The sequence below is a fragment of the Pongo pygmaeus genome, chromosome 16, assembly GCF_028885625.2.
Source record: "Pongo pygmaeus isolate AG05252 chromosome 16, NHGRI_mPonPyg2-v2.0_pri, whole genome shotgun sequence".
In the NCBI taxonomy this organism is placed as follows: Eukaryota; Metazoa; Chordata; class Mammalia; order Primates; family Hominidae; genus Pongo; species Pongo pygmaeus.
This window is the reverse complement of record NC_072389.2, coordinates 88,263,120-88,279,017: the sequence shown is the minus strand read 5'-3', so window position 1 is coordinate 88,279,017 and position 15,898 is coordinate 88,263,120. Positions and strand designations below refer to the sequence as shown.

Genomic DNA, 15,898 nt, shown 5'->3' with positions numbered 1-15,898 from the left:
GTCACTCAGGGGCGCAGCCCAGGCCAGGCGAGGTTTCTCCCAGGCTGGCATCCACGGGCTGGTGAGAGCTGTCCCCTGAGCCCTCCTGCCAGGTCCCCACACCCCCACACCCACACCGGCCCCACTCACATCCATGTCCTCGCAGAAGGCAGAGTAGGTCCCTGGAGGCGGCACTGGTGGCTCACATCATAGAGGATGCCAGGCGGCACCGAGGGGAAGTCGATGATGTCCTTGGCAGGAGGTTCGTCCAGGCACAGGCCCCACCCACGGCTAGAGATGGGACGGGAGGATGGAGGGGGGCACAGCCTGTGAGACCCATCGGAGAAGCCTCAGTGGGGCCGGGAGAGGAGGAGCGGTGGGAGGGGGCACAGAGCCCTACAACTGTAGGAAACTCCAGCCTCCCTGCTCAGCTCAGCCGATCCTCCACCCGCAGCCAGCAGCACAGGCCCTCCCAGCCTCTCTCATCTCACCTCCTGGGCACTCCAGCTGGCTAAACAACCCCAACCCCAATCCCAGGCCTCTGCACATGCTGCCAGGGCCCTTCCCTCAGAAGGCCTCCTGGAATGCCAAGCTGTCATGTGGCCCTGCTCTCCGACCCTGCAGCCTCCGTGTCTGAGCCCAGACCCTGGAGCCAGGCCTGACAAGAATCCGGGAACATCACATCACAGTTGACACAACAGAGCCTCCAACGGCCCCACCCAGGCAGAGACTGCGGGTCATCTGTGGAAGGGTGAGGTCTGGAAAGCAGCCCTTCCCCTGGGAGAGAGCCCAGGGCAGCCGTGCCTGTCCCCTATTTCCCCCACTCCCCAACAGGGCTGACCTCCAGCCTCTGTCATACCCTATCTACTCCTGCCTTCCTCCAGCCGGCATTCCCTGGCAGCGGTGGTGGGGAAACTGGCAGACATGAGCAGGCACCATCTGTATCCACCACACACTCCTGCTGCTGCAGTGTGGCGAAGACAAGGCTGCCCAGACTCAACACCACAAGGCAGCGAGCATGGAAGCAGGAGCCCTGGGGAGGGCAGCCCAGGCCCGGCTGGCACCTGCTTCTGCCCCTGCCTGACTCTGTACAGCCCTCAGGCATACTATTGCTTCTGGGACCAGTGACCAGCCAGCTGCCCCTGCTGGACCTTAGGCGGCCACCACAACGGCTTAGCAGCAGGAGTGCCCTGGCAGGCTGACCAGCCCGCCCACAGCTCATTGCTGTCCTGGAGGAACTGGAGGAAGGTTTGGGGCCCTCTGGGGGCAGCAGTGGCTGGGGAGAATTGAGCCACGCAGACTTGCAGGTCTGGGGATGACCCAGGCAGCCACGACTTGGGCAGAAGCAATGAAGGGAGGCAGGACCCGCAGGACCTGGGGCCTCTAGCCAGGCAGGGGAGATGGGGAGGCAAAAACCCAGTTCTCCAGTCTGGGTGGCCTCAGGGTGGGTGGTGCCAGGCCAGAGGTCCGGGATGAGCATACAGTCCTGATTGGGACAGGCGGGGGGTTGCACAGGGAAGAAGGGCAAAGGTGATGGATCCTGGAGTCCAGCAGGGAGAGAAACAGACACTCCGAGATGTGGAGAGGCTGGGAGAACACGAAAGGGTCAGGAAACAGGGCCAAGACTGCTGAAGACAGGTGTGGAGAGAGGCTGGGAGGGTGGATCAGACCATGGAATCCCAAAGCCCAGATTTCAGAGGAGGGGGCCTGGCAGCTGGGAGACCCAGGGTGGGGTGGGTGGTCTGTGTGGTCTCCTAAGTCCCCTGGCCAGTGACAGGCCCCTGACTCTGCCCAGAGCTGCGGAGAAGAAAGCCAAGGTGACCAGACTTCTACTGAGAACCCTGGAATCCTCCTGGAATCACTCAGACTGCCCATGCTGGCTGGAAACAGATCCTCTAACATGGACGTTGGCAGATGAGCAGCTGTTGGATATAGTTCTAGTGCCCAGGATGACCACGTGCCAGGCTGGTCCCGGGTGCTAGGGCATACCCTCTCATTTGCTCCTCACAACATCCTGGGCAGACTCTACCATCATCTCCCCTCACACACTCAGGGCCCATACATCACTTGTCCCAGGTCATGCAAGAGGGACATGATGGCCAGGATCTGAAGCCAGGCCCAGGCTGCCTGCACCAGGCTGTGTCTACTCACTGGGCTGCCCCCAGTGCAGGGCTCCTCTCATTCAACCGCGAGCCTGGCCTCAAATACTTCACCCCAAATACAAGTTCAAAACCATGGCAGCGAGGCTTGGCGGGGAGGAAGGAGTGTCCCCAGTGCTCCTGCGGCTTGGGGTTCCCTGAGCCTCCATGGGCCTGCACCCGGGGCAGAGTGTCAGCGGGGGGTGGTGGGGTCAGCTGGCCCTGGGCTCCCTCCTTCCCGCTAGCATTCCGTGGCTGGAGGAGGTAGACAGGGGGCTCACCCATCCCAGCCAGGGGGTCCTCTGACCCAGGGGCTGAGAGGTCCAATGCGCCTCATCCCGGCACCAACAGTCCCTGGGCTGCAGCCCAGCCCTTCTGCTTTCTGGGTGCCCCAGTGCTGACTCGCTGCTCACGTGGCTCCTGTGGGCCTGCTGCTGGGCAGCTGAAGCCACGACAACCTCTCAGCCCACCCTGGGTGTGTGGGAGAAGTCGGGAGCATGAGGCGACCCTCACAGAATCCACTGCCAGAATCAGGCCGAGGTGCTGTCTTGGGAGTCAGAAACCCAAGTTCTACTCTGCCTGGCTGTAGATGCTGTGTGGCCTTGGGCCTTCACGTCCTCATCTACAAGAGGCTGATCCCAAGCTACAGGGGTATAAATAGCAGTGTCTTCTTGGGAAAAATCACACAGGCGGCCGGCAGCCAGCCCTTCCTTCCTCTGGCAAGCTCACTGCCAGGTCCTCTGCGCTGCCAACACACCCGGATCCCCAAACCCGTCAGCCCTTCCCCTCCACACCCCTCCTTAAGCTAACTATAGCGGGGCTGGGCAGTCCCACAAGAGGTCAGAGCAGACAGTAGGTGACTCCAGTCAGAAGCTTCACTCTCACCTCCAGACTGCAAAGAGCTGCCCACCACTGACAGGAGAGACCTGTGGGCCCGCTCCCCTGGCCACCCCTGGGATCTGGTCATGGAGTCACTGAATGAATGGGGTGTCCATGTGGTGAAGTGAAGGACCCCACATGTCACCCAGCCTGCCTCTCTCCCTGTAGAAATGCTGGCTTTGAGGAAAGCAGGGACCAGGGCCTCCCCTCCTCCCCACCCAGGTCCAAGTTGACACTGGTGAAATGCTGTGACCTCTCCCCAAGATCCCTTAAAGCACCTGTCAGCCCGGAAAGGTTCTTAGAGTTCTTCAGGTCAACCCTCTTGGACAGGCCAGTCTAGGTCCTTAACCACCAAACAAAACTCTTCTCTGCTTCCAATCCCACCCCCTACCCCAGTAATCCCTCTTCCACTGGAGGCCAGCATCCTTGCTCTTACATTCCTAATGGACGTGGTCACATCCCTGCTTAAACCCCACGGTGAGTGGACTTCTAGAAAAACATGGCACATTGAGCAGACAGATTTATCTCTGCTCCCTTCCAAAACTCCTCTATGATGACAGTAGAGGAAATAAACAAGGCATAAATCCGTAAGGGGTGATGATGGGTAATGAAGGATGTCAACAAGATTCTGGAAGCTGGGAAGCAGATGGCCAGGCAGTAGCTGACTTGGTAGAGTGATGAAAGCTGAGAGTCAGATTCCTGCAGTGGGGAACCACCCAGAAGCAGAAGCCCGGAAAGGCTCAGGAATTGAGTTTCCAGGGACCCCTCAGGGCCTTAGGGCCAGGAGGGCTGAAGACAGTAGGGCTGAAAGTCTGTAAGAACTGATCAGACCCTAGATCCCCTCCCCAACCCTAAGTAGCCAAGTGACGGCCACCTGCCACCCAGCAGAAGGCCGGGGATCACTCCCTGGAGAGGGTGAACCAGGAGGCTCTGGCCCAGGAATGCTGGACATACATGAAGGCCCAAGGCAGAAGGACCTACAGAGAAAAGGGGACAAGCAAAAGTCCACACATTGAAGGGTAAGAAACATGCCAAGCCCCTTCCCCACTTGGATGCTGGAATGCTGCAGCCAGACATACACTCTCCCAGGAAAAGTTGAGAGGATTCCTCTCGGGAAACTGAATCACTCAGAAAAATGACCTCAGATACTGACATTAGAGGATCTCCCCAAAACAGCCCCATCCGAACCAGTCCTTCAGCAGTGACTTGGAAAAGTCCTGCCCAAGTCCACAAACTGCCCAGTTAGTGTCTCTGCATCTCCTTGCTGTATATGAAATACAGCCAACGCATTTTAAGAAAACTTTTCTTTGAGACAGAGTCTCTCTCTTTTGCCCAGGCTGGAGTACAGTGGCGGAATCTTGGTTCACTACAGCCTCTCCCTCCTGGGTTCAAGCGATTCTCCTGCCTCAGCCTCCTGAGTAGCTGCAATTACAGACACGAGCCACCATGCCCAGCTAATTTTTTGTATTTTTTTTAGTAGAGACAGGATTTCACCATGTTGGCCAGGCTGGTATCGAACTCCTGACCTCAAGAGATCTGCCTGCCTCGGCCTCCCAAAGTGCTGGGATTACAGGCGTGAGCCACTGTGCCTGGCCAAGAAAACTGTTAACATGAAACAAATTTTTTTTTAAATAGCCCAAAGGAAAGAAAAACATTTCAGGGAACAGAAGAAAAAAGTCAAATCCATGTAAGTAATAACTTCACAGAGATAAAGAACATACTGTACCCATGAAACAGGAATAGGATCAAAAGGTGCACAGGTTGAGCATCTCCAATCTCAAAATCCAAGTGCTCCAAAATCCAAAACTTTTGAGCACTAACATGATGCTCAGAGGAAATGCTCTTTGGAGCACTTCAGATTTTGGACTTTCAGACTGGGGATTCTGAACTGGTAAGTATAATGGAAATACTCCAAAATAATTTCTAAAAAGTCCAAAATCTAAAACACTTCTGGTCCCAAGTATTTCAGATATGAGTCACGCAATGTGTATTTAGTGAATGAGAAAGTTCAAGAAATTAAAAGTACAACGAAAAAAATCAAAAATTTAATAGAAGGATTGTAAAGTAAAGGTGAATCAGATACCTCCTAGAAAATAGAAAGAGATGGCTGGACATGGTGGCTCACGCTTGTAATCCCAGAACTATGGGACGCTAAGGGAGGAGTCCAGGAGTTCAAGCCCAGCCTGAGCAACATGGCAAAACCCCACCTCTACAGAAAAATTAAAAAATTAGCTGAGTGTGGTGGCACACACCTGTAGTCCCAGCTACTTGGGATGCTGAGGCAGGAGGATCATTTGTACGTGGGAGCTCCAGGCTGCAGTGAGCCATGACTGTGGCACTGCACTCCAGCCTGGGCAACAAAGCGAGACTCGAAAGGAAGGAAGGAAGGAAGGAAGGAAGGGAGGAAGGGAGGGAGGGAGGGAGGAAGGGAGGAAGGGAAGAAGGGAGGGAGGGAGGGAAAGAAAGAGAAGGGAGAGAGGGAGGATAGAAAAGAAAAGAAAATAGAAAGAGATGAAAAAGTATAAAATGTTTAAAAATAAGACAGTGAGAGAACAGCTGAATATTAAGGGTTCCAGAAAGAGAAAATGTAAGAAAGTTATCAAATAAATAATACAACAACAGTTCAATCACTGAAGGGCACAAGTTTCTAGAATAAAACAGTCCAATGAGTGCTCCCTCAAATTAAAATAGACCAAGGCATATATTTAAAATTTAAAATCACCAAAAAGAGAGAAAGAGAGAGAGTCCTAAAAGCTTCCAGATTTTTTAAAAGGTCACATTCAAATCAGAATGGTATGGCACCTCTTCAGAGCAATGTCGGAAACTAGAAGACAACAGAAAAATACCTTCGACATTCTGAAGAAGAGTCACTTCCAACCCAGAAGTTGATATCAAATCAAAATATCAATCAGATGTGAGGGAAGAATAAAGACACTTTGAGACAGGAAAACCATTTACCTCCATGCACTCTTTCTCAGAAAGCTACTTGAGGATGTGCTCCACCAAAACAAATTAAAAAAAAAAGGTACCTCCCCATAAAAAAAAGTAGCATGGGATCCAAGAAACAGGAAGACCCTCCATGAATATTTTGGGGCAGGCGTAGAAAGCATCCAGTCTAAACTGGAGGACAGAGGGAAGTTGGGAGGAGGGTCCAAGAAAGAAGAGAACTGCTGGATTATCTGGTAGAGATTACCTTTGGGAAAACTGGATTAAGAGACATCTTATAAAACCGTTAAAGGATCTGGAAGGCCTGAAGAAGCAATGAAAACCAAGCAAATAAAAAACTTCTTCTTACAAAGAAATGCCGTCTAGATGGGGCGCGGTGGCTCTCACCTGTAATCCCAGCACTTTGGGAGGCCAAGGTGGCGAATCACTTGAGGTCAGGAGTTTGAGACCAGCCTGGCCAACATGGAAACCCCATCTCTACTAAAAATACAAACGTTAGCTGGGCGGGGGTGGCAGGTGCCTGTAATCCCAGCTACTTGGGAGGCTGAGGCATGAGAATAGCTTGAACCTGGGAGGCGGAAGCTCCAGTGAGCTGAGATTGCACCACTGTACTCCAGCCAGGGCAACAGAATGAGACTCTCTCAAAATAAAAAAAAAAAAAAAAAAAAAAAAGAAACGCCGTCTTATTACAACACTTAGTTCAGCCATCAAGATTTACAGCCATAATAATGAAAATGCGGAATATGGACTTAATCCAAATATGTTAACACTAAATTGAGATGAAAGGTGAGGGGACAAATGTATGTACAGGAAGTGATGCAAGGGTGCTAAATCCCAACCTTCCAGATAATATCTAAACTGGAAAATCAATAAATGAGAGTCTAGCAACGCTTTTTGGAAATAGGAAAGTAAATACAAGAAAAAGCTAACAGTGTTAAGTTTGAAGGTGGTTGCATAGAAAAAAGCAATGGAGGGTGGGGAGAAGTGGGGCAGGTGTACAATGCTCTGCTGTTGCCATCTTCTATTCTTTTTTTCTTTTTTGAGACACAGTTTTTTTGCTCTTGTTGCCCAAGCTGGAGTGCTGTGGTGCGATCTTGGCTCACTGCAGCCTCCACCTCCCGGGTTCAAGCAATTCTCCTGCCTCAGGCTCCTGAGTAGCTTGGATTACAGGCGTCCGCCACCATGCCCAGCTAATTTTTTTTTCTTTTATTATTATTATTATTATTATACTTTAGGTTTTATGGTACATGTGCGCAATGTGCAGGTAAGTTACATATGTATACATGTGCCATGCTGGTGCGCTGCACCCACCAACTCGTCATCTAGCATTAGGTATATCTCCCAATGCTATCCCTCCCCCCTCCCCCCACCCCACAACAGTCCCCAGAGTGTGATGTTCCCCTTCCTGTGTCCATGTGTTCTCATTGTTCAATTCCCACCTATGAGTGAGAATATGCGGTGTTTGGTTTTTTGTTCTTGCGATAGTTTACTGAGAATGATGATTTCCAATTTCATCCATGTCCCTACAAAAGACATGAACTCATCATTTTTTATGGCTGCATAGTATTCCATGGTGTATATGTGCCACATTTTCTTAATCCAGTCTATCATTGTTGGACATTTGGGTTGGTTCCAAGTCTTTGCTATTGTGAATAATGCGGCAATAAACATACGTGTGCATGTGTCTTTATAGCAGCATGATTTAAAGTCCTTTGGGTATATACCCAGTAATGGGATGGCTGGGTCGAATGGAATTTCTAGTTCTAGATCCCTGAGGAATCACCACACTGACTTCCACAAGGGTTGAACTAGTTTACAGTCCCACCAACAGTGTAAAAGTGTTCCTATTTCTCCACATCCTCTCCAGCACCTGTTGTTTCCTGACTTTTTAATGATTGCCATTCTAACTGGTGTGAGATGGTATCTCATTGTGGTTTTGATTTGCATTTCTCTGATGGCCAGTGATGGTGAGCATTTTTTCATGTTTTTTGGCTGCATAAATGTCTTCTTTTGAGAAGTGTCTGTTCATGTCCTTTGCCCACTTTTTGATGGGGTTGTTTGTTTTTTTCTTGTAAATTTGTTGGAGTTCATTGTAGATTCTGGATATTAGCCCTTTGTCAGATGAGTAGGTTGCGAAAATTTTCTCCCATTTTGTAGGTTGCCTGTTCACTCTGACGGTAGTTTCCTTTGCTGTGCAGAAGCTCTTTAGTTTAATTAGATCCCATTTGTCAATTTTGGCTTTTGTTGCCATTGCTTTTGGTGTTTTAGACATGAAGTCCTTGCCCACGCCTATGTCCTGAATGGTAATGCCTAGGTTTTCTTCTAGGGTTTTTATGGTTTTAGGTCTAACATTTAAGTCTTTAATCCATCTTGAATTGATTTTTGTATAAAGTGTAAGGAAGGGATCCAGTTTCAGCTTTCTACATATGGCTAGCCAGTTTTCCCAGCACCATTTATTAAATAGGGAATCCTTTCCCCATTTCTTGTTTTTGTCAGGTTTGTCAAAGATCAGATAGTTGTAGATATGTGGCATTATTTCTGACGGCTCTGTTCTGTTCCATTGATCTATATCTCTGTTTTGGTACCAGTACCATGCTGTTTTGGTTACTGTAGCCTTGTAGTATAGTTTGAAGTCAGGTAGTGTGATGCCTCCAGCTTTGTTCTTTTGGCTTAGGATTGACTTGGCGATGCGGACTCTTTTTTGGTTCCATATGAACTTTAAAGTAGTTTTTTCCAATTCTGTGAAGAAAGTCATTGGTAGCTTGATGGGGATGGCATTGAATCTGTAAATTACCTTGGGAAGGATGGCCATTTTCATGATATTGATTCTTCCTACCCATGAGCATGGAATGTTCTTCCATTTGTTTGTATCCTCTTTTATTTCCTTGAGCAGTGGTTTGTAGTTCTCCTTGAAGAGGTCTTTCACATCCCTTGTAAGTTGGATTCCTAGGTATTTTATTCTCTTTGGAGCAATTGTGAATGGGAGTTCACTCATGATTTGGCTCTCTGTTTGTCTGTTATTGATGTATAAGAATGCTTGTGATTTTTGCACATTGATTTTGTATCCTGAGACTTTGCTGAAGTTGCTTATCAGCTTAAGGAGATTTTGGGCTGAGACAATGGGGTTTTCTAGATATACTATCATGTCATCTGCAAACAGGGACAATATGACTTCCTCTTCTCCTAATTGAATACCCTTGATTTCCTTCTCCTGCCTGATTGCTCTGGCCAGAACTTCCAACACTATGTTGAATAGAAGTGGTGAGAGAGGGCATCCCTGTCTTGTGCCAGTTTTCAAAGGGAATGCTTCCAGTTTTTGCCCATTCAGTATGATATTGGCTGTGGGTTTGTCATAAATAGCTCTTATTATTTTGAGATATGTCCCATCAATTCCTAATTTATTGAGAGTTTTTAGCATGAAGGGTTGTTGAATTTTGTCAAGGGCCTTTTCTGCATCTATTGAGATAATCATGTGGTTTTTGTCTTTGGTTCTGTTTATATGCTGGATTACATTTATTGATTTGCATATATTGAACCAGCCTTGCATCCCAGGGATGAAGCCCACTTGATCATGGTGGATAAGCTTTTTGATGTGCTGCTGGATTCTGTTTGCCAGTATTTTATTGAGGATTTTTGCATCAATGTTCATCAAGGATATTGGTCTAAAATTCTCTTTTTTTGTTGTGTCTCTGCCAGGCTTTGGTATCAGGATGATGCTGGCCTCATAAAATGAGTTAGGGAGGATTCCCTCTTTTTCTATTGATTGGAATAGTTTCAGAAGGAATGGTACCAGCTCCTCCTTGTACCTCTGGTAGAATTCGGCTGTGAACCCATCTGGTCCTGGACTTTTTTTGGTTGGTAAGCTATTGATTATTGCCACAATTTCAGCTCCTGTTATTGGTCTATTCAGAGATTCAACTTCTTCCTGGTTTAGTCTTGGGAGGGTGTATTTGTTGAGGAATTTATCCATTTCTTCTAGATTTTCTAGTTTATTTGCATAGAGGTGTTTGTAATATTCTCTGATGGTAGTTTGTATTTCTGTGGGATCGGTGGTGATATCCCCTTTATCATTTTTTATTGCATCTATTTGATTCTTCTCTCTTTTTTTCTTTATTAATCTTGCTAGCGGTCTATCAATTTTGTTGATCCTTTCAAAAAACCAGCTCCTGGATTCATTTATTTTTTGAAGGGTTTTTTGTGTCTCTATTTCCTTCAGTTCTGCTCTGATTTTAGTTATTTCTTGTCTTCTGCTAGCTTTTGAATGTGTTTGCTCTTGCTTTTCTAGTTCTTTTAATTGTGATGTTAGGGTGTCAATTTTGGATCTTTCCTGCTTTCTCTTGTGGGCATTTAGTGCTATAAATTTCCCTCTACACACTGCTTTGAATGCATCCCAGAGATTCTGGTATGTTGTGTCTTGGTTCTCGTTGGTTTCAAAGAACATCTTTATTTCTGCCTTCATTTCGTTATGTACCCAGTAGTCATTCAGGAGCAGGTTGTTCAGTTTCCACGTAGTTGAGCAGTTTTGAGTGAGATTCTTAATCCTGAGTTCTAGCTTGATTGCACTGTGATCTGAGAGACAGTTTGTTACAATTTCTGTTCTTTTACATTTATTGAGGAGAGCTTTACTTCCAAGTATATGGTCAATTTTGGAATAGGTGTGGTGTGGTGCTGAAAAAAATGTATATTCTGTTGATTTGGGGTGGACAGTTCTGTAGATGTCTATCAGGTCCATTTGGTGCAGAGCTGAGTTCAATTCCTGGGTATCCTTGTTGACTTTCTGTCTCGTTGATCTGTCTAATGTTGACAGTGGGGTGTTAAAGTCTCCCATTATTCATGTGTGGGAGTCTAAGTCTCTTTGTAGGTCACTCAGGACTTGCTTTATGAATCTGGGTGCTCCTGTATTGGGTGCACATATATTTAGGATAGTTAGCTCTTCTTGTTGAATTAATCCCTTTACCATTATGTAATGGCCTTCTTTGTCTCTTTTGATCTTTGTTGGTTTAAAGTCTGTTTTATCAGAGACTAGGATTGCAACCCCTGCCTTTTTTTGTTTTCCATTTGCTTGGTAGATCTTCTTCCATCCTTTTATTTTGAGCCTATGTGTGTCTCTGCACGTGAGATGGGTTTCCTGAATACAGCACACTGATGGGTCTTGAGTCTTTATCCAATTTGCCAGTCTGTGTCTTTTAATTGGAGCATTTAGTCCATTTACATTTAAAGTTAATATTGTTATGTGTGAATTTGATCCTGTCATTATGATGTTAGCTGGATATTTTGCTCGTTAGTTGATGCAGTCTCTTCCTAGTCTCGATGGTCTTTACATTTCGGTATGATTTTGCAGTGGCTGGTACCGGTTGTGCCTTTCCATGTTTAGCGCTTCCTTCAGGAGCTCTTTTAGGGCAGGCCTGGTGGTGACAAAATCTCTCAGCATTTGCTTGTCTGTAAAGTATTTTATTTCTCCTTCACTTATGAAGATTAGTTTGGCAGGATATGAAATTCTGGGTTGAAAATTCTTTTCTTTAAGAATGTTGAAGATTGGCCCCCACTCTCTTCTGGCTTGTAGGGTTTCTGCCGAGAGATCCGCTGTTAGTCTGATGGGCTTCCCTTTGATGGTAACCCAACCTTTCTCTCTGGCTGCCCTTAACATTTTTTCCTTCATTTCAACTTTGGTGAATCTGACAATTATGTGTCTTGGAGTTGCTCTTCTCGAGGAGTATCTTTGTGGCGTTCTCTGTATTTCCTGAATCTGAATGTTGGCCTGCCTTGCTAGATTGGGGAAGTTCTCCTGGATAATATCCTGCAGAGTGTTTTCCAACTTGTTTCCATTCTCCCCGTCACTTTCAGGTACACCAATCAGACGTATATTTGGTCTTTTCACATAGTCCCACATTTCTTGGAGGCTTTGCTCATTTCTTTTTATTCTTTTTTCTCTAAACTTCCCTTCTTGCTTCATTTCATTCATTTCATCTTCCAGGGCTGATACCCTTTCTCCCATTTGATCGCATCGGCTCCTGAGGCTTCTGCATTCTTCACGTAGTTCTCGAGCCTTGGTTTTCAGCTCCATCAGCTCCTTTAAGCACTTCTCTGTATTGGTTATTCTAGTTATATATTCTTCTAAATTTTTTTCAAAGTTTTCAACTTCTTTGCCTTTGGTTTGAATATCCTCCCGTAGCTCAGAGTAATTTGATCGTCTGAAGCCTTCTTCTCTCAGCTCGTCAAAGTCATTCTCCGTCCAGCTTTGTTCCGTTGCTGGTGAGGAACTGTGTTCCTTTGGAGGAGGAGAGGTACTCTGGTTTTTAGAGTTTCCAGTTTTTCTGCTCTGTTTTTTCCCCATCTTTGTGGTTTTATCTACTTTTGGTCTTTGATGATGGTGATGTACAGATGGGTTTTTGGTGTGGATGTCCTTTCTGTTAGTTTTCCTTCTAACAGACAGAACCCTCAGCTGCAGGTCTGTTGGAGTACCTGGCCGGCCGTGTGAGGTGTCAGTCTGCCCCTGCTGGGGGGTGCCTCCCAGTTAGGCTGCTCGGGGGTCAGGGGTCAGGGACCCACTTGAGGAGGCAGTCAGCCCGTTCTCAGATCTCCAGCTGCATGCTGGGAGAACCACTGCTCTCCTCACAGCTGTCAGACAGGGACATTTAAGTCTGCAGAGGTTACTGCTGTCTTTTTGTTTGTCTGTGCCCTGCCCCCAGAGGTGGAGCCTACAGAGGCAGGCAGGCCTCCTTGAGCTGTGGTGGGCTCCACCCAGTTCAAGCTTCCAGGCTGCTTTGTTTACCTAAGCGAGCCTGGGCAATGGCGGGCGCCCCTCCCCCAGCCTCGCTGCCGACTTGCTGTTTGATCTCAGACTGCTGTGCTAGCAATCAGCGAGACTCCGTGGGCGTAGGACCCTCTGAGCCAGGTGTGGGCTATACTCTCCTGGGGCACCGTTTCCTAAGCCCGTCGGAAAAGCACAGTATTCGGGTGGGAGTGGCCCGATTTTCCAGGTGCTGTCACCCCTGGAAAGGGAACTCCCTGACCCCTTGCGCTTCTCGAGTGAGGCAATGCCTCGCCCCTGCTTCGGCTGGCGCACGGTGCGCTCACCCACTGACCTGCGCCCACTGTCTGGCACTCCCTAGTGAGATGAACACGGTACCTCAGATGGAAATGCAGAAATCACCCGTCTTCTGCGTCGCTCGCGCTGGGAGCTGTAGACCGGAGCTGTTCCTATTCGGCCATCTTGGCTCCTCCCCTCCCCCAGCTAATTTTTTATATTTTTAGTAGAGAGGGGGTTTCACCATGTTGGCCAGGCTGGTCTCAAACTCCTGACCTCAGCTGATCCACCCACCTTGGCCTCCCAAAGAAATGGGATTGCAGGCATGAGCCACTGTGCCCCGCCCGCCATCTTGAATTTTTCATATCTTTGACCTTGTGCATTGTAAGCAAGGTCTATTTATTTTATTATTATTATTTTTGAGACGGAGTCTCACTCTGTCACCCAGGCTGGAGTGCAGTGGCGCGATCTCTGCTCACTGCAACCTCCACCTCCCAGGTTCAAGTGATTCTCCTGCCTCAGCCTCCTGAGTTGCTGGGATTACAGGCACCCACCACCACCCGGCTAATTTTTGTATTTTTAGTAGAGACGGGGTTTCACCATGTTGGCCAGGCTGGTCTCGAACTCCTGACCTCAAGTGATCCACCCACCTCGGCCTCACAAAGTGCTGGGATTACAGGTGTGAGCCACCTCGCCTGGCCAGTAAGCAAGGTCTGATGGGACAAAGAAGCCTGTGTACGAGCAGAGGAGACACAGGCAATGTCAGTGTCCACCATTCCTTGCTGCCCCACTTGCATCTCACATTTACTTTGGTCCATGTCAGAATCTATAATGTGTAGGAGTTCAGTGAGACTCAAAGCAATTAGATTGATAAACATGTTATATCAACAACTGAGTAAGGGACAGGGGGGCACTGACAGGCCCAGAGGCTGCATTTTCCATTTGAACCAGACTTACTTCAAATGCAGAAAGAAGACAATGACCAAGGAGCCCCATCATCCTTTCTTACCCATGTTAACACCCCTGTATTAGCCAACCGCTATGCAGAAAATGAAGACACGGGAGGAAAGAGAACCCCATAGTTCCTTATCCTTTCAGTCTTTCCATCTTCATCGGTAAGAAAAGGTAGAGAACCTGGGTAGAACGTGCACATATCAAGGAGTGAGATCAAACCAGTTGAGATAGTTTTATTCTATCTCATCATCTAGTAAATATCAGCTACAAAAGACGAATTGTGTAATTCTGGTTACCCTGCATACAAGTTAATACAGCTGAACTTTGAACAACGGGGTCCACTTATGTGTAGATTTTTTTCTGCCTCTGCCACCCCAAGACAACAAGATCACCCCCTGCCTTTCTCCTCCCTCATCAGCCTACTCAACATGAAGAGGATGAGGATGGAGACCTTTATGATGATCCACTTCCACTTAATGAACAGTGAACATATTTCCTCTTCCTTATGATTTCAATAACATTTGCTTTTCTCTAGCTTACTTTATTGTAAGAATACAGTATGTATTATATATAACATACAAAATATGTATTAACTGTTTATGTTATCAGTAAGGCTTCCAGTCAACAGTAGGCTATTAGTAGTTTTGGGCGAGTCAAAGTTATACATGGATTTTCAGTTGCACAGGGGTCAGCACCCTGAACCCCAAGTTGTTCTGGGTCAACTGTACTCTTACATTTGCATTTAAAACTGGCACTGCACAAAATAAAGATGAATGGTAAAATTTATGCTAATAATTTAAATTTAAAACTTTTTCTTACTTAGAACAACATTAAATAGCAAATTAAAAAACAAAACAAAACAAAGCAAAACCAGCAGAACAGGCTGGGCATGGTGGCTCATACCTGTAATTCCAGCACTCTGGGAGGCTGAGGTGGGCAGATCACCTGAGGTCAGGAGTTCAAGACCAGTCTGGCCAACATGGCAAAACCTGATCTCTACTAAAAATATAAAAATTAGCCAGGCATTGTGGCGCATGCCTGTAGTTCCAGCTACTCAGGAGGCTGAGGCAGGAGAATCACTTGAAACTGGGAGGCAGAGGTTGCAGTGAGCCGAGATTGCGCCATCGCACTCCAGTCTGGGCAACAGAGCGAGACTCTGTCTCAAAAAACAAATAACAACAACAAGAACATCAGAACAAGTGAAGAGAACATGAAAAAAAGGAGAAAGCTTCGTATTTCAGTTCCCTTAGTGGCCCCTTCTTCTTGCCTCTCACTGGACACTGTGGCCGGCCCTCGCCTCCTCTGGCCTCATTTCCTATGCAGCCTTGGCTCCCATAGCTTCGCTCAGGGTTCTGCCCTTCCCTGAAAGCTCTCCTGCTCCTTTACGGCTGCAGGTCTTTCTCAGGCTTCCTCTACCAGGAACGCCATTCTTCTCCCTTCTGCACATGTGTGAATTCTCGCTCCTCCTCCAAGTTCAAGCTCAGGTGTCCCTTCCAGGAGGACATTTGGGATGCCAGCACATTTTTGCCAGATGCCCCTCTGCTTCCCTCTACCCCGGCCCTGCAGTGTGACTGTCTGCATCTTTCCCAGCAGACCTTGACCTCATGGATCAAGACCTTGCCCCTCTGCTTCCCTCTACGCCGGCCCTGCAGTGTGACTGTCTGCATCTCCCCCGTTAGACCTTGACCTCACGGATCAAGACCTTGCCCCTCTGCTTCCCTCTACCCCGGCCCTGCAGTGTGACTGTCTGCATCTCTCCCAGCAGACCTTGACCTCATGGATCAAGGCGTAGGGGCTCAGGGCTGGGGGAGGGACTTACTCAAGGAACCTGGTGATGTACTGGCGGCTGCAGCGGGACCAGGTGAGGGGAGCGGCGTCGTACAGGAGCTGTGGAGATATGATGAAAGGCCGTTTCCAACAGGCTCACAGTCATTGCTGCTTCCGTCATGCCGAATGCCAAAACTGTGTGAGAGCA

The 15,898-nt window shown here is 47.8% G+C and overlaps 1 protein-coding gene across 1 annotated transcript in view; it reads right to left on the bottom strand.

Moving 5' to 3' along the window:
- The window catches only part of LOC129013882 (A disintegrin and metalloproteinase with thrombospondin motifs 7-like), a 47,805-nt gene that overhangs the window by 18,088 nt on the left and 13,819 nt on the right, over positions 1-15,898 (bottom strand). Inside the window, 3 exon segments of the mRNA XM_063652351.1 lie at positions 130-164; positions 167-270; positions 15,743-15,845. Coding sequence (XP_063508421.1) covers positions 130-164; positions 167-270; positions 15,743-15,845 — 242 coding nt within the window.